Genomic DNA, 20,373 nt, shown 5'->3' with positions numbered 1-20,373 from the left:
ATGCCACAAACAGCTCTTTAAAACTCCTGTTTCCAACCCCCCCCCCCAAAGTTAACGAGGAAGACCGGGCAGATATACTAATTTTTAATAACTTTCCCCTTTCCTATCTCTTTAAACACAGGATCTCTGGTCATGGAAGCAAGGACACGTGGTCGATTCTTGGCAGTCTGCAGTCTGTGGAGCTTTTGCAGGTGCAAAGGATTATATGTTATCCTGGGAAATGCTAAAGAAGAAAGGAAGGGAGGAGGGAAAATGTGCAAATCTATTAAGGCGAGCAGCACAGCAGCATTCTTTTATAATTCCAGTTTGTTTAGAGCAAAGAAAATGGATCTTGCTGTGTGTGGAAGAGGGGGAAAGAAAGGGAAGCAAAAAAAAAAAAAAAAAGGTGAGGTTAGGGAACCCAGGAAAGGGTGTCTCCTTGAAAGACAGCCAATTTGTTTTTAACAAATTTCTGTTATTGAACAAACAGTCCCTGTCAGTCAAGCTCTGGGATTATCCAGAGGTTGAGTTGTAAAACCCTCGGCGCGAAGAGACTGCATTTGGGTGCGGGTTTGTGCAGCTGTCTGCCCTGAGCTCCTCTTGAGGGTTTTCAATAAGGGCCCATGATTCACTGTTCATGTGACAGCTCTGACAGCACTCTAGATTAAGTAGAGTCAGGAGAACAGAATGTCTAAATGCAGCAGCCTGCAGGCGGAAACTTTCCACGGAGGAGAACCGGAGGCTGAAACATCTGGGCAGTCTCCGGACACTATCCCTGGAATGAAGAGTGGCAGGACGTGCTCTTGGACGATTTATTGCAAAACAAGCTGGAAGTTAATTGAATTCTTAAAGAGCCACCTTGCCTTATTCTAACAGCCTGCTTTAAAATAACTTCCTTTAAGATGTCACAAGTGGCTCATCCCACACGTCTGACAAGGAGCAGGGAGGGGGAACTTAATGGTCTGATAGAAATCTCAGGTTAGTGGCTGCTAAGGGTGGAGTGGCAAAAATCTTCTTTCCAGAGTGTGTACAGTGTGAAGGTCCAAAGTGGTCACGGTGAATGGCAAATTGTGAATAGGCACTTTTGGATTGACCCAAAGTAAAGTAGACACCATTAAATGCATATACATATATATAGATTGGCCTGTTTATGATAAATTAAAAAATAAAAGGTTGTCTTTTTCCAAGGTATGCAGTGGAGCCATAGAAATAGTCATTTAAATGAGTTGGTAACCTACCCATACAGTTTAGGACAACATGTGACAGCCTATTTTAGAAAATCCCTCGTCTGTCTATCTGTACCCCATGGTATTACAGTAAAAGGTAAAGGTACCCTTGACCGTTAGGTCCAGTCGCAGACGACTCTGGAGTTTTGTGCTCATCTCGCTCTATAGGCCAAGGGAGCTGGCGTTTGTCTGCAGACAGCTTCTGGGTCATGTGGCCAGCATGACTAAGCCGCTTCTGGCAAACCAGAGCAGCGCACGGAAACGCCGTTTACCCTCCCGCTGGAGCGGTTCCTATTTATCAACTTGCACATTGATGTGCTTTCGAACTGCTAGGTGGGCAGGAGCAGGGACCGAGCAACAGGAGCTCACCCTGTTGCAGGGATTCGAACTGCCGACCTTCTGATCGGCAAGCCCTAAGCTCTGTGGTTTAGACCACAGCACCACTCGCTTCTGTATACTCAGACCACATTCCTGTGGTGCTTTCCTTTAATGTCCATAATGTCCATATGTTTTATTGAAATTAGAAGGCCTTCTTTCCTTATTAACATGTTTAGAATCACAGTGTCTGTGCTTTGTTTCCTGCAGTCAAGTCGTCCCTTTATTCCACTTCTTGAACCCTCCTGCTTATCTAGCTGTCATGGTGTCTTGCATCCAGGAATGCTAGGCCCCCCTTTCTGCTTTGAACCATTGCCACCGTCATCTGCTTAATTTCCAATTTCTTCAGTGCGTTCAGGTTACCTACTACGTGTGACACCTCTATTTGGGCAGTTCTACTTGTTGTTGGTTGCTACATGCCCTTTGTAGCTATTACCACTTCAATTCCCTTCTTCCCACTTTATAATTATTGGGATTGTCCCTGAAAACAGCCACCTTTGTACTTGTTTAAAGGTAAAGGACCCCTGACAGTTAAGTCCAGTCGACTCTAGGGTTGTAGTGCTCATCTTGCTTTACTGGCCGAGGGAGCCAACGTTTGCCCACAGTTTTTCCGGGTCATGTGGCCAGCATGACTAAGCTGCTTTTGGCGAAACCAGAGCAGCGCATGGAAACGCTGTTTACCTTCCCGTCAGAGCGCTACCTATTTATCTACTTGCACTTTGAGGTGCTTTCAAACTGCTAGGTTGGCAGGAGCTGGGACCGAGCAATGGGAGCTCACCCTGTCGCGGGGATTTGAATCGTGACCTTCCGATCGGCAAGCCCTAGGCTCAGTGGTTTAGACCACAGCGCCACCCTCGCCCCTTTGTACTTGTTTATAGTCATATTAATATCAGTTCACTTGGTTCGTCTGCGTTTGGGGGGGGGGGGGGGCTTTGTATTGCGTCGTTTCCACTGGAGCAACTCCACTAGTGTTTGGAGGCATTTGAAAGTAGCTGAGAAACAGTTCTCAACATTTGTGTGTGTTTGTGTGGATGACATTTTTTGAGATTTTCTCCACAACCTCAAAAACTAGAGTAAATATATCTTGAGTCTGAGTTGCTTGGATGACCAGATGATGCATTCAGACACTATATACTTAATTGCACTTGGAATCATTAGCAGTAGTATTCATGTGCTTTCTTGTGTGGCATATAATTGCCTTGAAAGAACCATCCTCTGTAAATAGACACTGGTGTAGGGTCATAGCTCAGTGTGACATGTGGAGTGATGGTCTAGGGGTATTCTGGGCCCCTTCTGTGAATTTTCAGCTTTCATTGAAAGAAAAAGGTATTTAGTTCTGTTACTTGGAAAGATATAAGGAAAATTCTACAGGTAATGTTTTACCTGTTTGCTTTCCACATCCTGACAAGCACTAGGCATTTCACATTTGTTAAATAACATCAAATGTCACCAATATTTCAGGCAATAAAATTATGTTAAATGTAACCTCAAGCCCTGGCTTTCATTCTGATTTTGTTTCAAGGCTCCACCATTATTTTCCAGCCTCAGAAGTGGGGAAAGGAACATTTTTAGCTGTCATTTTGCATTACGCCTGCCATTTTGAAACCAGACCACATGCTGAATATTCTGTAGCACTTTCCCAAGCCTATAGGATCAGCAAACAGTTTCAGTATGATTTTTGTTTATAGTCTCCTTGCAAACCTGTGGATGATTGGATACCATTCTGACCATTTTCCACTGACGCCACACTCCCCCAATATGCTTTCTCACTATAAATATCTGGCTAAGGACCTTTGAGATTTTGTAAGGGCTTCCCGGTACGTTTTGTGGAAAGTGCTGTGTTATGTGCATGAAGTTGTGTAGATGTTACTTTCTTAAAGGTTAGCTGGGAGGTAGGCATCACCTGTGCTCTCTGCCAGAATGCTGTGGCCCCAGCAGCTGTCCATGGATTCCAGGTGCTAGATCTGGCCATAGCCTTCCTGGTTGGCACGTAAATCAGGGCGTGTTTGGTGTGGGGTTGGCTTCTTTTAACGCCAAATGAGATGTGCTGGCGATGGGAACTCAATCATCTTCCAGGTTATCTTCTCAAGCCCCCACAAATTCAGGCACTGTCCTAGATGCAGTTCTAGAACTGGACCAATTTGAAGCCTGAAATAGTGGGGGTGTGAGGGATTGCTTTAAGGTGGGAGAACAGAGAGGCAGTGCTCTGTTCCACTCTTGATGCAGAAACAGACCCCTTGCTTTATGTGACTCTCCTGCCCACGTCTAGCTTTGCCATACTCTAAATCTAGAATTTGTACCCATAGGCTCAGAGATAGTGCTCTCGTGACTTCCAGTGCAAGGGCTGTTGCGTTAATGTAAGAGTGAGAATCATGGATGTGCAAAATGAAATCCGGCACAGCAGTTGCACTGGTGGAAGCTAGGTGTGCAATGGGACATAGCACACTGATGCACAATGAGCCACAAGAACGACCCCGGCTTCCTGCTCCTTCTTTTGCAAAGGCCATTCAGCTAGTGCGACTAGTACAATGTTGAGGGGACTTCAGCATTAGAGGTGCTTTGAATTCCTCCCTAACAGACTTGCTATGGCCCCCTCAGGATTAACTTAACCTGTTGGTTTCCTACTGCTTACACAAGACAAAGAGGTGCTACCAAGCTGGGAGCATGGTATGACCTGGGTGGAAAGTCCTTTCTGGATTTGAAATGATGCCTTTCCAAATTACCGGTACTTCCTGAAGCAGTTGGAATGTATATTAATGGTTGCTTAGCAACAAGCCAGATTCCCCACCTATCTCCACTTTCATGTCCCCATGGAACAAATTCCAGACTGTCCCAATATTTTCATATGTTTTGGAAGACGGGGGTGGGGGGCTCCTTTGTCTTGTTTTGTTTTGTTTTAGTTAGGTTAGATCCTTGTTGATCCCCTTTTCCCCTCTGACACATCCAGCTCCTTCAAACGCAACGTGTCTATAGCATTTGCGGAGAGGAAAAGTGCATACACCCGCACGCCAATATAAAACCATACGTAAACATTATGGTTTATAAGCATAAAGTAAGTCAAACCATTGCGTGAGAGTTATTTACATTTATCACCATGTTGCAGGTCTCTTGAAAGGAAAATAAAAGTTTATAAGCCCAAGCCGCTAGCCAATCCTTAATCACAGCTATGTTGCCAATACCACAAAGGCTGTATTCAGACACTATAACTGTCTGAGACTCCCTAGCTGCTCATGTTCTTTGCGTTACCACAAAATTTACTTAAAGCCTTTTAGAGGTCAGAGGAGAGAAAAAACATTAAACACGATAAACACAGCCTTCTGTTTTGAACTGTTGTGTTAACCAAGAAAAAATACTGGATCCTTTCCCCGCCCCCTAATCGTAATGTTGTCTACTTGGCAGAGGGAAAACAAACATTAGTGTTAAGTTAAATGGCCAACACTATATTTTTGTTTAAATGCTTGCAAAATTGCAGTGGTGGTTGAAGTAAACTTTCTACGATGCTTTACAGCACAGTGCTAACCGTGTCTACTCAGAAGTGTGTCCCATTGAATTTAATGGGGCTTGCTCCCAGGTGAGCGGGGTTTCGATAGCAGCCTCAGCTGTTTGCAATGTATTTCATGGGGCCAGGTGATTATCTTTGCTCATGGGTCTAGGAATACAGCACATCTTTTCTAAAGCCATAAACTAAAAGACCTCAAATGTTGTAACTTTCTCTCTTCCCTGCTCTGCTTGTGAATGGTCAGCAGCAACTCACGGCTGCTGGTGAGAGACTTTTGTCTTATACAATAAGGGAATTGTTTTGTTTACTTGCTGAAGGAAGTCAGGATACTTTTAAATACTGTTTTCCCAGAGGGTTTTGTTTTGGTATTCTGTCCTTGGCATTAGGCAGCTCGACAGGTGGGGGTGATTGATCCAGTCCATCTTGGCATATCTTACAGTGCACAAGATCTATGGTGTTACTTTGATGCATTTGGAGAAATTACCCTGTTGTCTTCCCTGCTTCGTGCTGCCATCTGCCTTTATTAATCACAGGCATCTTTGTCGAGGCAGAAATGTATCAGAAGTGAAGACTGCGAACAGTACAATGCTAGCGAAGGCTTTTTTGTGCAATAAACCTGGACAGCTGCCTTGGTTTGCCTTTCTGATCTAATTAGCTCTGACAAGTTTACAGTGCTGCGTTTTGAGAGTCTCCTTGCCCATACAAGGTATAAAGGCAATGATGAAATCTTCTTTTAGAGCTGACTCTTTACAGATGCCCAAGACGGTTCTTCCAAACCTAAATTGGTTAAATCATTGCAGATGAAATGCCCCATCCTGAGATTTCTTCCTTCTATTATGAGTTGAATCTTCCTTTTATAGACTAGCCATATCTGCTGACTAACTGATTGCATGTCTTAAGGATGCCATGCAGCTATTCTTATGGAATGTGAGCTTTCAGTCTGATCTACAACCAGTGCAGGTGGAGATATTGCTCTGCTCTCGTTCTAGGAATCTCAAAAGTGTGGGGTGTCTCCAAGTGTGGGGTGTATCTCCTTTCAAGCTACACTGTGGCATGGTGTCAGGTGTCCTGACAGAGTCTCCTCAGGAAGACAGACAGGTTACGCATCAGATTTGGGAGGGGGGGAGACCCTCCTTAGAATTGTTGTTCGTTAGTTTTCTCCCCCCACTATATGTTTTTATTACAGTATTTTCCACGACTAACAAAAGTACATACATTCACTTTGAGACATTATTGTTATCGACAATATGGGGTTGAGGCGGAAAGAGAAGTGTGGAGAGTAAGGGGAGGAAATAGTAAAAAGGGGTGGGGAGACAGTAATCTTTCATTGTTTTACATTATATATGAGTGGATCTTTTGTGTCAGCAACACGCGAGTAGCAGTGTTAGAAAATGAGATATGAAAGCTAGGAGCTAAATGGCACCTTAAACCTAGGTTACGGGCGCAACGATGGAATGTCTAGGTGGGCTTTTTTAATAAGAAGAATACAGAGCTGAAAATGAATGAACTAAAACATTATGTTCATTTTTCACGTGCTCTAGTCCTTCCCCTGCCCACCCCCCTAATATTCTTAAGAGAGTCTTTTCTCCAGTCTTCATAGAGCGGGGAGGCAGAAAAAGGTCCTCCTTTCCTTCCACTCTGCAGCTTAAATCTGAAATCTTAGGCACAGTTCTACGCCCAGAGCTCAGAAACTGCTTGCGCTAATGAAATTCCCTGTCGCAAAATGCGTCTAGAACAATGGGGTGGGTAGGTATTTTATTTTTGCTGGTGAAGTGAGAGACCAGAGGGCCCAGGGCATGGTTGGTTGTAGTTAATTGGTTGCAGTGTGATTTGTATGTTGATTCCAGATGGGTGGAATTTCCTTCAGATTATGGCAATCTGTTAATAATTAAGTATATGATACCTTTTGTTGATCTACCAAAGGCTCTCTTCATTTCTGTGCTCATTGGTGTCCTTTTGAGCTCACCTTTTGCTGCCATCTTGCCTCCGTTCACGTAGGGATCTGATGGAAACTCTGAAGTGCCAATCCACCCCTTTCGCTTCAGAATCTAGAATTAGCACATCCTCTCCGATGTGCAGATGCCACTGCTCAGTATCCACAGTCCCTCAGGGATGAATCTGCTGTGCCAAAAGCCGTGGTCGTGCAGGCTGCAATTCTGCACTGTATGCGTAGCACAGCAAAACAATTGGGTCACTCCAGTGCATGGTTATAGCAACCCTTGGTGGTCCCACTGCTGCCATGTTCTGAAGTCAAAGCAAGGGGCAAAACAAAATACGCTGTTGTTTTACAATGCCACTTCCTCTGAAGTCATACATTGAGTGCAGTTGGAGGGAAATGCTGGTGTCTCTCTTCCCCATCCGCTAGCTAGTTAAATTACAATACTTGCATACTGTGATTCCTCCAGTTTCTGTTTATAACATGAAGACTAGGAGCAGTACCCAACTAAGTAACTGTCCACTGGCCCTACACCACCCCCAAATCTGCACAGTGCAGGTTAGGGGAACCCCCAGAACATCTTTAGGGGGCATTCAGCTCAGCGGAGAGCTGATAATGTTTTGTTGTGCAAGGAGAAATTCTTGCACCGGCAGATTGTTCCCCTTAGCAGTACTTTGAATACAATCCCAGGAACTGCTGCTTGTGGACTTCTTGTAAGTTCCCTGATCCTCTGATACACATAAACTGGATTATCCACAGCGTCATGGAAACCTAGGGTCTGAGCTCCACTGACCATGTTCCATGCATGTTGGCTACATGAGCTGCATTTCGTTGCTCCGTACAGTTTGTTTTACCTGTCTGAAGGTGGAAACTTGGGTGTATGAAGCTTGCAAGATCAGGAACCCCTCCAGGTTTGCTCAAAGCCTAGTTCGGGGGAAAAAAGGCTTTTCAATCACTTCCAGATTTAAATATCTGTCTCCTGCCTACACTTTGGAAAAGAACAAGCTTTCTATATTCCATAAAACTGGGAGGAAAAGACAACTATTTATAGCTACTTCCCAAGACAATGCTCTGGGCTGGACCTTTTGGAACATGTACTCTGACCTTGGCTCTGAATTTTCTGCACACTCCTTAGAAAGGATCTCGCTTTTTTAACCTCTCACTGCTTTTCTCCTCTATCCTTTTGTTCATTACCGCTCGCCCGTTTAATAGCTTGCGTTTTGGTACATCACTGCCAGGGCGACAGAGCCAAGAATTCATCCCCTTTGGTTCTGAACATCCTGGCATGCTTTATGTTACCTTTGGTTTGGGAGAGGTGGTGCTATTGCTGTGGGAGAAACAACCCACTTCTCTCGGCACCGTGTTGTTTCTTGCAGCCAGAAGCGTAATTTGTGTTCCTGGCATCATGCTACATGTTTTTTATGGGAAGGACCGCAATACCTCAAGGGCCTCCTCTTTCCATATGAACTTACTCAGACCCTGAGATCATCTTCTGTGGCCCTTCTTCCTGTTCCTCCTGCATGAGTGGTCCGGAGGGTAGCAACACAAGAACAGGCCTTTTCTGTGGTGGCTCCCTTTATGTGGAATGCTCTCCCCAGGGAGGTTCGACTGGCACCTTCATTATACATCTTTAGGCACAAGGCAAAAATGTTTCTAAGATGGGCTTGGTGTAATGTGTTCTCTGCCTCTCCGCAGCTTCTGGGGTTAGCCTAGCTGTTTGGGTGGCTGCAGTGGTTAAATCTCTGGAGGCCTCTGTCTCTGGTTGCCTCCTTTCCTAGAAGTTTATGCCTCCTGTTTATGCTGTCCTGTGCCCCACCCAGAGGGGACCTGCCTCACTGCTGTTTTTCTTTCAACACATCCAGTTGTGTCATAATAATAATAATAATAATAATTTATTATTTATACCCCGCCCATCTGGCTGAGTTTTCCCCAGCCACTCTGGGCGGCTCCCAATCAGTGTTAAAAACCGTACAGCATTACATATTAAAAACTTCCCTGAACAGGGCTGCCTTAAGATATCTTCTGAACGTCAGGTAATTCTTTATCTCTTTGACATCTGATGGGAGGGCGTTCCACAGGGCGGGCGCTGCTACCGAGAAGGCCCTCTGTCTGGTTCCCTGTAGCCTCACTTCTCGCAATGAGGGAACCGCCAGAAGGCCCTCGGCGCTGGATCTCAGAGTCCGGGCTGAACGATGGGGGTGGAGACGCTCCTTCAGGTATACAGGACCGAGGCCGTTTAGGGCTTTAAAGGTCAGCACCAACACTTTGGAGTTAACTCTTTATTAGCAAAACACTTTATTAGCAAAACACTTTGGAGTTAACTCTTTATCAGCACATTGGAGTTAACTCTTTATTAGCCAAAACAGGGTCTGCACAGAAGTGCCAGGCCTAATGAGCACAGCAACTCATCTCCAGCAAGTCTTGACCCCATGAAGGAGTTGCTGAGACTGAAGGTCCATGCCTCCCCACTAAGTCCCCTCCTCTCCAGGGGTTTTCCTAAGCAATCTGAGACAGTGCCTGCATGAAGCTAACTTCTCAACACTCTTCATGCCCCTGCTGGATCTGGGGTGGGGAGCTTATGACAGCAGGAGAGGGAGACACCTGTGCCTCTTCACCAGCCAGACTCCTCTCTGCCTCTTGGCCTCCCTCCTCTCCTGCTTCCGCTTCCGCTTCTGCCTTTGAATCTCTGCCTGACTCCTCCTGCTCACTAAGCCCTGTTTACGCCTTCAGCTTCTGACACCACCTCCTCCCAGGCTTCTGTCTCTTCTTCCTATAGCCTCTCATTGTTGTCCCACCACCACTTCCCAGGTCCTGAGTCTTCTTCCCTTGGGGGTCCCCCAGCTGGTTCCTCCCACCATTGCTCTGCGTCCAATCTGTGGGTAGTAGATTACCCATATGCTTGAGCTGAGTTCTAATGAAACACTGCTAGGACAGTCTTCAGATCCCTATAACTGCTGAGTGCTGTCTACACCGGTCAATGATGTGGTACCTTGTCCCTGGCTCATTGCAAAAATGTTTCTGCTATTTCCTGCTCCTTACTTAGCTGCTCTAATGATAGTCTCAGTCCATGAATGTACACATTTGGATGTTTGTGAATGGAGGAGGAACTGAGGAAGCTGACCTGCTCCATCAGCTGATTAGGGAGAGTCAGAGTCTGGGTTGTGAACTTCTAGTTAGTACCTTGTGCCCTATAAACCTGGGGCCATAGCTCAATGGTAGAGCACGTGGTTTGCATGCAGAAAGATTTAATACTGTAATCTGCAGACCAGGTAGCAGGTGATGGAACGGCTTCTCCCCTGCCAGAAACCCTGGAGGGACACTGCTAGTCAGAGTAGACAGCACTGGGATGGATGGACAGATTAGTAGAAAACAGCATCTGATGGGTTGTGGCCAACCAAGTTCTGCTCAGAGTAGACCCTCTGAAATTAATAGATCTAGGTTAATCATTCCCATTAATTCCAGTGATTCTACTCTGAGTAGGATTAACACGGGATTCAGCCACATGTTTTCAAGTGACAGCTCTAGAGTCCTGGCCCTGGGAGTACTGGGCAAGAATAAATTGAAATCAGAAATCAGCACTGTTTGCACATGGTAACACTGATGTCATGGATGCTTTAGCTGAGATTCCTGCATTGCAGGGGGTTGGACTAGATGATCCTTGGAGTCCCTCCCAATGCTACAACTCTACTATTCTTTGTCAGCTCCAAAGAAAGGAGTCTGAACAAAAGGTTTTTAAAATAAATGTGTTGCATTGATGACCCCGCAATCCAACAAGACTCTGGCTTCAGACAACCTATGCCCAGATTCTGAAGTGAGAAACAAGCTGTAAGCATTAATAATGAAGTGGTTTTGGCAGAAGCTGTGGGAACTATGGGGCTGTGTAGCATGCATATTTAACAAACAAAGTCTTGCTTGTGTTCGGCATTTTTATATGCTCAGGTGGATTTGCAGCTGCAGTCACCACCCCTCTGGATGTAGCCAAGACAAGAATTATGCTGGCAAAGGTAAGAGCTCGGAGAACAGTGCGAGGCTGATTGACAGGTTTGCAGGTTAATAGCACTGGGGGGTTTGCGTAGTAGCAACAAAATCGAACCCAGCACCTTCTAATGGTTTCTTTTCTTCCATTTTAAGTTTGGGGTCTCTGTCTCTCCAACTCTGGTGCCCCTTTTTCTGGCCACCTCTCATTTCTTTTCCTACTCAGCTGCTGCTGCTGCTGCTGCTGCTCCCCAAAGGGCTTCCCCAGTTGGTGCTTATTAACTGATCTATTAATTTAGATTTATAGGCTTGGCTCGTTCCTGTAACTCGGGGCTGGCAACTGCTTCCCCTAATCCCATTTATCCTTGAGTCAATACACCGAGGTGGACCAGTGTTATTCCTGTTTTTCAAGTGAGAAACAGAGACTGAGTGATGGTGGCTTGCCCAAAGCTATGCTGCATTAGGCTGGGATTCAAGCCCAGATCTCTCCCAGGTCCTATCATGCCACTCTGCCCATCTGAGCCTGACACCTCTTTTTTTTAGACTGAATTGAGAAAAATAGCCTTAGCACTGTGCTCCCAGAGCACTTCATTCTCCAGGATCTTGCACTTCAACAAAAGAGAGACAAAGTGGATGTGTGCATTATTTGCTACTGTAATAAATGACTTCATCTGGAACCAGTGTGACATGCTGGTCTAGGCCCAAGGAGACCTGGGTTCAAATCAACACTCAGCTATGATGCTCAAGGACCAGTCAGCATCTCCTGGTCACAGGGTAAAATGGGGGGGGGGGGGAGAGATGGGGGGGGAGAACCTGTCACGCGGAGGAAGGGAAAACTTAAACATGTTGCAGAGTTCTCAAAAAATAGACCAGAGGCAATTGTACTTCATCCAGCAGAGATTTACTGCTACTGAAGGCAAATGAGCATAATGGTCAAAATTCCAATACATACAGGGTTGGCAAAGTCCATTAAAAATCCAGTTGCAGCACTTACAATAAAATTTACAATATTTATAAGACAAAACCTTCACACTACATACGGAACAGAACAGAACAGAACACCAGAACAAAGAGATAGAAAGAGAAAGTAAGCTCAGGCTCCTTTTGGCCTTACTATTATAGTTAGCATGACCTTGACAGAAAGATAACAGAAACAGTTTAAATCAGCTGTACTCAGCTTCTCAGAAGGAATAACCCAAAGAAGAACCTTCTGTCTGTTTCTGTCACATAGAAAGAAACCTTCCAGAACACTCCTGAATTAAGCAGAAGAGGAAAGATCTCTACACATCAGATCAATACTTACTGTACTATGAACTGCAAACTGACAGAACCATGTACACCACCTAGAGCTTTTTGGAGGGAAGGTGGGACACATAAATGGGGAAAAAAAAATAAACAAGCCAGCTTGGGAGCAGACCTTTGTCTTGGAAGAAGTACCTTGACTTGCAACTCTTAGATTCAGTCCTTCATGGATGTGTGGTGTGGAGAAGATGCCCACCCGCCAAATGCAGTTGAAGAGGAATGACATAAAAAGGAAACCAGCAGTCATTCCATATCTATGGAGCACAGTGGTAGTTCATGCACCTTGCATGCACAACTTCTCAATTTAAAGGGCTGCAAAAGACCTTTGCCTGAGACTTTGGAGTAGAGGTAGACGGTAGTGTGCAAGACATCCCAGTGGTCTAACCTGATATGAGGCAGCTTCAAATGTTTATCTGTGTGCTTCTTCTATACAGACCGGCTCCAGAACCGCAAGTGGAAATGTGCTGTCAGCTCTGCATCAAGTATGGAGGACCCAAGGGATTTCTGGGTAAGGATGGATTGGACACAGGGGAAATGTCTCAGCATGTAGCATTTGAAAATGCTGCCTGGGAAGAAGGTGGGTTTCACTTGTAACACTGGGGGCCTTTATATTTTTCTGCAGAAAGGCACCCCCCCTCTGTTTAATGTTTTCATCTGTGCTGCTTGGTGACAGATACGTTGTAAGAGGAATGAGTGAAACTTAAATTAGTACTTTTCAAGCCAGGGGGGCAGCAGGCACAGCACTAGAGCAAAATGTGGGCAAACAAGAAAGATTCAGCTGTTTTTATTGTTCAACAACGTACACAAAGTAGTAATAATAATAAAGAATACTTGATGAGAAGTAGGGGAGGAAGGAAGACCCAACAGATCGACAGAACAAATATTATGTGGCTAGTATTTGTTTTGAAGAGGGTTACTTAAAAAATAAATCAATCAGTGTTTTGCAGTGGCCCAAAGGGTTTCCATGGAGTTGTGATCAGCAAAGCAGGGTATGGGTTCAAATTCCAGCTTGGATTAGTGAGTTTATATTTAATAGGTTTAGTATAATAACATACTACAGTGGCTCCATAATCTTTGCTTGTCATTTGCACCCTGTTTGTATATTTATATGTATTATGGTTTACTTGTAGGTTTAGTAGTTCAGGGGGTTAAAAGGAGAAGACCCTGAATAAGCCTTTCTTCCCAGCTGCCTCCTTTCTTTCAATCAGTAATCACCCTCTGCTTTGCAAAACTTACTGAGTAATAACAGTCTTTTCTTTCTATCCTCTCTGCCAGAGGATAAGTAATGGGGTTGATATTAGGCTTCACTCTAAAAACAAATAGAAAGCTGGAAAAAAAGAAGGAAATGCTAATAATCATTCTGGAGCAGGCCTGCTTGTGAGCTTCTGTGGAGGCAAAGTTTTGTTGAATTAGAAGAACCTCAGAGATTATCAAGTAGACTCCTCTGGATGGAGCCATGTTGCTCTAACATTTCATTTAAAAAGAAGTCTAAGTTAGGGCCAAACTTCAATATAACATTAATTGCAGCATCATCATCATCATTTATTGAATTTATATACCCGGAGGTCTCAGGGCGGTTCACATAAAAAGATCACAGTATATAAAATAAAAATAAAAGCAATATACCCCCAAATCCATATTTTAAAAGGGTATGGGATGTTGGTCAGGTCAACCAAAGGCCTGGTTAAAAAGGAACGTTTTTGCCTGGCACCTAAAGGTGTATAATGAAGGCGCCAGGCCTGGGGAGAGTATTCCACAGACAGGAAGCCACTGCAGAAAAGGCCTGTTCTCGTGTTGCCACCCTCTGGACCTCTTGAGGCGGCGGCACATGAAGGAGGGCCTCAGAAGATGATCTCCGGGTCCGGGTAGGTTCATAAGGAAAGAAGCGGTCCTTGAGGTATTGCGGTCTTGAGCCAATCACTCATTCATGCAATTAATGAGTACACACTTTGTTGTTGTGTCAACATGAGTTTTGGGGAAGGCTGAGCAGCCTTAGGACCATGGATGGTGGGACACATCCTGCCACGGTCCTAAGAAAAACCTTTTCTCAAGATTTTGCTCCTAAGCAGGAATAACTATCTGCAGAAATATAATATGAGGGACACTGGCTTGCTCGCAGTAGATGTGAAAAGGATCTAGTGGTCTTAGGGGACCACAAGCTTAACATGAGTCAACAGTGGGATGCAGCAGCAAAAAAAAGACTAATGCTATTCTAGGCTGCATCAACAGACGTGTAATGTCCTTCAGGGACCTTTGGAAGTTGCTGGCAATGTCGAGGTGCGGCAGGCCACAGACCAGCCACCTGAGCAAAGATGCAGCATCCATAAATGCCTGGGACATTTCTCCATCTGAATTATATTCACTGCAAAATGTCATCCAAGGAAACCACCTGACTTCATGGCTCTCTAGACTGGCTGTAGCACAGTAAATAAGAAAGGTTGTAAGGACAGTTACACACAGTTGCAGCTGAAAATTAAATTTCATTGATTAATTCTGTTGAAAGGCCCTAGACCTACAATCACCCTCCTCTCTCTCTCTCCCTCCCTCCCTCTCTCTCTGTATATAGATATATGTCTTCAGAATTTCTCTAAATTTGTATACTGAGGGGAAAAATATAGCTCTGATTAATCTCTAGGCAGGGAGAAGTGGCAAGCTGGGGCAGCATCAAGAAAAGTCTTGGAAAGGGTGGGAAATAGGAAAGACCAGTTCTGCCAGGCCTGCTGCCAATTATAAATCTATTAATCAGAACAGTAAAAGTGTCAGGCTCTGTGCCTGTCTGAAACCAAGAATGACAAATGCCTTATCTTGCGGATTGACACCTTATTAAAACCAGAAGGGCGCATTGGGCTTCCTGTTGGCACCTCCACTGTGGGCCAGCAAATTAACATCCCGTCCTGTCAGGGGAGAGAGAAAGAGAACTAACAGCAGCAGATAGGTGTCTTGACAGTGATATAATAGGAGATTATAACAGGAGATCAGAGGGGCATAAAGCAGACATAGACTTGTGCTGGTTTTCTTTTTCCAGATGAGCGGCTGCTCCCCTGTTTCGTGCACATTGGCACTTCTCTACGTCATGCATTTTGCAGAGTCAGAAATCCAATGTGGCCTTTTGGTATCTGCAGAGTCTCTTCTTCCAGTTTTAGAGCACTCATGGTTTTGGATATCAGATTGAGAATGTATGGGTAGGATTTAGTTGTGAGGCTGCAACTTAGAGACAGGCTTCAAATTACATGTCCCTCAAAGCCTCTTGTAGCTTTAAAAAACAACAACAACCAACAACCATGGAATGCCATTTGCTGTGTTGCTGAGTTGTTGGAAACTAGAACTGACTAGTGGACAATGGAGTTCCCTATGGTGTTGTGGACTTCATTCACTTTAGCTGGTGGATGTAGGAGTTGCCCAGGGTTGGAGGCAGAATACTGGTTGCGAGGGATTGTTAAGCAAATAAAAAAAGGAAACGGTTGATGGAGTCCAGTGTTGCAGGCTGCAATCGGTAGGTGCATTCTTACAGTGAGAGCCGATGTGGTGTAATGGTTAAGAGCAGTAGACTTGTAATCTGGTGAACCGGGTTCGCGTCTCTGCTCCTCCACATGCAGCTGCTGGGTGACCTTGGGCTAGTCACACTTCTCTGAAGTCTCTCAGCTCCTCACTCACCTCGCAGAGTGTTTGTTGTGGGGGAGGAAGGGAAAAGGAGATTGTTAGCTGCTTTGAGACTCCTTAAGGTAGTGATAAAGTGGGATATCAAGTCCAAACTCTTCTTCTTTTCCTTCTTCTTGCAAAACTGCGTGCCCATCCACACAGTGGTCTACATGTGCTTGGAAGTTTCTTAAACTGCTTTCTCGACTCAACAGGGTATTCAAAGAGACTTGCTCTTGGGAAATGCTGTTGGAGAAGTAGCCCCACGAAGACTCCCGTGGATCACATCTATAGTGTCAGCATCTGGCACTGAGATGCATCTTTTGACGCTTCCGTTTTGAGACTGGGGCACCCACCCAAACCAAGAAGTGTGACTCAAGCATTTCTGTAGTGACAGCATTGCCATTGAAGTACTGGAGACAAGCATGAGAATGATTTTTAACCTATGATATGACATAAACCTGGGTGGGTGGATAAAGATCTGTCAACACATTTTAGTGTCTGAGGGAGCAACACCCAAGCACCCAAACGCTGAGACTTTTAGACGTGATTTCAGTAGGCCTTCTTTCCCAAGCGATCTTGCTTTCAGGTGGAAGCCTTAATAGATTTTGAAGTCTGCCTCGGAATGAGGAGTGGGAAGTGGTCTCACGGAAAGCAATTTTCAAATGATAGTGGTCTGCTGCATCTCATATCAACAAGCACAAAAACCTGCCATTAGGAAAATCTAGACATGGCCTTAGTGTTAGGTTTGGGGGAGAAATTTGTCTGGTTTGTATTTTTGTGTGAACCTGCGTAATTTTCGTTTCCCAAAACAACGCAGAAACCAAAAGACAGTGACCTTGCGAAATTCACACATCACAAGTTTTATGACCCAGTTCTCCAACTAAAATGTGTGCAAAAAAAAAAAAAAAGATTGCATAGGTAAATGAAAATAAAATTCAAAGCTTATATTATAAAAGAGGATCTTACTTGCAAAAATGAATGCATGAATGCATATATTAAGAGAAATTGGCACGAAAATACGTACTCACTTTCATGTGGAAAGAAAACTTCGCAAATTGATGTAAAAAATGAGTTTAGGGTTTGAAAAATGAGTACCTGAGGGAGATTGAAAATGACCGATTTGTCCATTTCTGCTTAGAATTCAGGTGCCACCCCTCTTAAAGTTATCCCTGTATGGAAGATGGTCATGGTTAACCGATGATGGAATGAAACCAGGGTCTGTCTTTGTGATTTTGAGATTCAGTGAGGCATGCGGGTGGTTTAGTGTGTGGATAATGAAGTAATAATGTGCCATTCTTTTGTCAACGACATCATCTTTCACATGGAGTAGGTGCCTGTTCAAGGAGCTGGTCTTTCCCAATTAAACTGCCTCAGCCTCCAAGGAAGATGACAGCATTTCTACAGGGAACAATGGTGCTCTACCACAATATCTGCCCATGGAATGCTCTGTCGGTACTTGCCTTGTTACAAATTACTTGGCTTTAAAGCTGTAATTATGGTAATAGACCGAATTGCTGTCTAGTGAAACCATAAAACATTTCCATCTGCCTGCCGCAGCCCCGAAGCAAAGATCATTACCACAGACAAGTGCAAGTGCAGGAAGGAGGTGAACTGAGCTCTGCATCTGACGTGGCAGTGGAGGAGAGAGAAAACTCACCAATATCTATTCATGAGTTGGACCAGGTATCCAAAGACCCACAGAACTTACCAAGGGGCTTTGTTCTTTACAGACAAGTCTCATTGCTCACTAAAACCTTTGTTGTAGGAAGAATTCTAATCCAATAGGGATGTGTAATTTTCCTTGCTGAAAGGCTATTGGAAGAATTTAATCAGGTTAGAAAATCCAGGCTGATTATTATTATTTTTTATTGAAGCGGGGAGAGCTGCGGTAACATTTGGCCTAAGTCTAGTGAGCAGACGTTTTCTGCTAGGATTATGAGAACCTGGTTTCTTTAAAGGAGCATGTTGAAGGCGTGCAGTTGGGAAGAGGTAAAGATTACATATGTAATGAGGCAGTGAATGGCCTGTGCATAGGATTACTGGAGCAGCCTGGAGGCATAAAAAAACTATCCCCATAGAGAATTATATCCTCTTTCAGAAGTGCTGAAATCCAGACCTACCCATCACCGTTTTCCCAAGTTGAATTTGCCTTCCATGAGCAGAAAACCTGAGGCCAATGGGCAGTTGATTGGGAGATGGAGGACTTACACATGACCATGTTTCTTCCTGTTGGTGGAACAGCCTCACACTACAAAATTTGCTGCAGGAACTCAAGTCAGGAGATTTGGGGTGCACCCAAAGCTGTCTGTAACACAAACTGAACAGACTTCTGCTGCTGCAACAGAGCTTCTTTCCCCCTGCCCCCTGCAGCCCCCCATGACTCTTAAAATCTGCTTGGGGGGCCTCCAGTGTAGATTTTTGGAGGGTGCCGGACCGCAGTAGAGAATAAGAATAATAATAAGAATTTGGATTTGATATCCCACCTTTCACTCCCCTTAAGGAGTCTCAGAGCGGCTAACAATCTCCTTTCCCTTCCTCCACCACAACAAACACCCTGTGAGGTGAGTGGGGCTGAGAGAGCTCAGAGAAGGGTAACTAGCCCAAGGTCACCCAGCAGCTGCATGTGGAGGAGCGGAGACGCGAACCCGGTTCACCAAATTACAAGTCCACCGCTCTTAACCACTACACCACACTGGAGTAGGAGAGGAGAGGAATGTTGTTTTTTCCTTGTGCAACATTGTTTTTTGCCTCGGTAAACTGGGTATTTGTTAAAAAAAAACCTACATAGCCATACAGAGGGTTTGTGATGGTGGGAAGGTTGTTTCAAGAGTTTTGGGATGTATCAAAGTAATCCCATATCCTCCTGTGACCCCAGGGCACAACAGAACGGTATAGCAAGCACAAGAACATGTGAGGAGCTTTGCTAAGTTTGACAATTGGCCCATCAAGTCCAGCACGCTGCTTCTCACAGTGGCCAACCAAGTCCCTCTAGAAAGCTCTCACACAGGCCATGAAGGCAACATCCCTTTTCCATTGTTGCCACCTAGCAGCTAGTAATTCTAGGTGTGCTGCCTCTGAACCTGCTTGTTTCCTGGAGCAGCTATGACTCATATCTATTGACAGTTCTATCCTCCATGAATTTGCCTAATCCCCCTTAAAGCCGTCTAAGCCAACAGCCCCCACTGTTATCTTGTGGGAACAAAGTCTCTGCCTCCCTTGTTTGATGTGTATGGAAGCACTTCCTTTTGTCTGCGTTGTATCTCCTTCCATCAGTGTCCCTGGATTACCTGAACTTCCTTATCCAGGGGACCAGAAAAAAACTCCCAGCTCCATCCACTTTCTCCACACTAGAACCCAAGTAGCATAGGACAGACTTGAGTGGGCTAGGACAGATTTCAAATCCTCACAAAACCACGAAGCTCGTTTAGGGCATCTTTGAACCAGACACACACTTTCTCAGCTTCACCCACCCTCACAGAATTGGGAAGAAAAGAAGAAGAAGAAGAAGAAGAAGAAGAAGAAGAAGAAGAAGAAGAAGAAGAAGAAGAAGAAGAAGAGGAGGAGTAGTAGTAGTAGTAGTAGTAGTAGTAGTAGTAGTTTGGATTTGATATCCCGCTTCATCACTACCCGAAGAAGTCTCAGAGCAGCTAACATTCTCCTTTCCCTTCCTCCCCCACAACAAACACCCTGTGAGGTGAGTGGGGCTGAGAGACTTCAGAGAAGTGTGACTGGCCCAAGGTCACCCAGCAGCTGCATGTGGAGGAGCGGGGAAGCCAACCCGGTTCCTCAGATTACGAGACTACCGCCCTTAACCACTATACCACACTAGCTCTCTCCAAGGGCCTTATGTATGCACCATGGCCTCTTCTTCCTCCCTTCTTCCTTCCAGCCACCTTTATCCTGCACTGAAACACCTTGAATCCAGCAGCCTTTCCTGATGGGAAGAGGTCTCTAGCCTGCTGCTCTCTTCCAGGGTTGCTTCCCGATTAGTTTATTGCAGAATCAGTGCTACGCTAACAAAGAAATCTACGCGATGTCATCATTATAATAGTATTATCATCATACAATTCTAATTTACTTTTATTGCTAGATAAAGGTAAAGGTACCCCTGCCCGTAGGGGCCAGTCTTGACAGACTCTGGGGTTGTGCGCCCATCTCACTCAAGAGGCCAGGGGCCAGCGCTGTCCGGAGACACTTCCGGGTCACGTGGCCAGCGTGACATCGCTGCTCTGGCGAGCCAGAGCCGCACACGGAAACGCCGTTTACCTTCCCGCTGGTAAGCGGTCCCTATTTATCTACTTGCACCCGGAGGTGCTTTCGAACTGCTAGGTTGGCAGGCGCTGGGACCGAGCAGCGGGAGCGCACCCCGCCGCAGGGATTCGAACCGCCGACCTTTCGATCGGCAAGTCCTAGGCGCTGAGGCTTTAACCCACAGCGCCACC

General features: G+C 45.1%; 1 protein-coding gene and 1 long non-coding RNA gene across 5 annotated transcripts in view; both read left to right on the top strand.

The window, feature by feature from the left end:
- Positions 1-20,373, top strand: part of LOC310838267 — a 466,315-nt gene that overhangs the window by 200,700 nt on the left and 245,242 nt on the right. The gene's annotated exons all lie outside the window — the stretch shown is intronic.
- SLC25A26 (solute carrier family 25 member 26) overlaps positions 1-20,373 on the top strand; it is a 144,340-nt gene that overhangs the window by 116,316 nt on the left and 7,651 nt on the right. For 3 of the 4 annotated variants that reach the window (XM_083725202.1, XM_083725204.1, XM_083725203.1), the window contains 3 exons: positions 122-191; positions 10,955-11,019; positions 12,727-12,800. In XM_083725202.1, coding sequence (XP_083581328.1) covers positions 122-191; positions 10,955-11,019; positions 12,727-12,800 — 209 coding nt within the window. Of the gene's footprint in view, positions 1-121; positions 192-10,954; positions 11,020-12,726; positions 12,870-20,373 lie in introns of all 4 variants that reach the window. The other variant, XR_014560647.1, reaches the window with a different exon arrangement.

Source organism: Podarcis gaigeae (genome assembly GCF_964106915.1).
Source record: "Podarcis gaigeae genome assembly, chromosome: 2".
Taxonomy (NCBI): Eukaryota; Metazoa; Chordata; class Lepidosauria; order Squamata; family Lacertidae; genus Podarcis; species Podarcis gaigeae.
The sequence above is the reverse complement of the archived record's forward strand: the minus strand, read 5'-3'. Positions and strand labels throughout refer to the sequence as shown.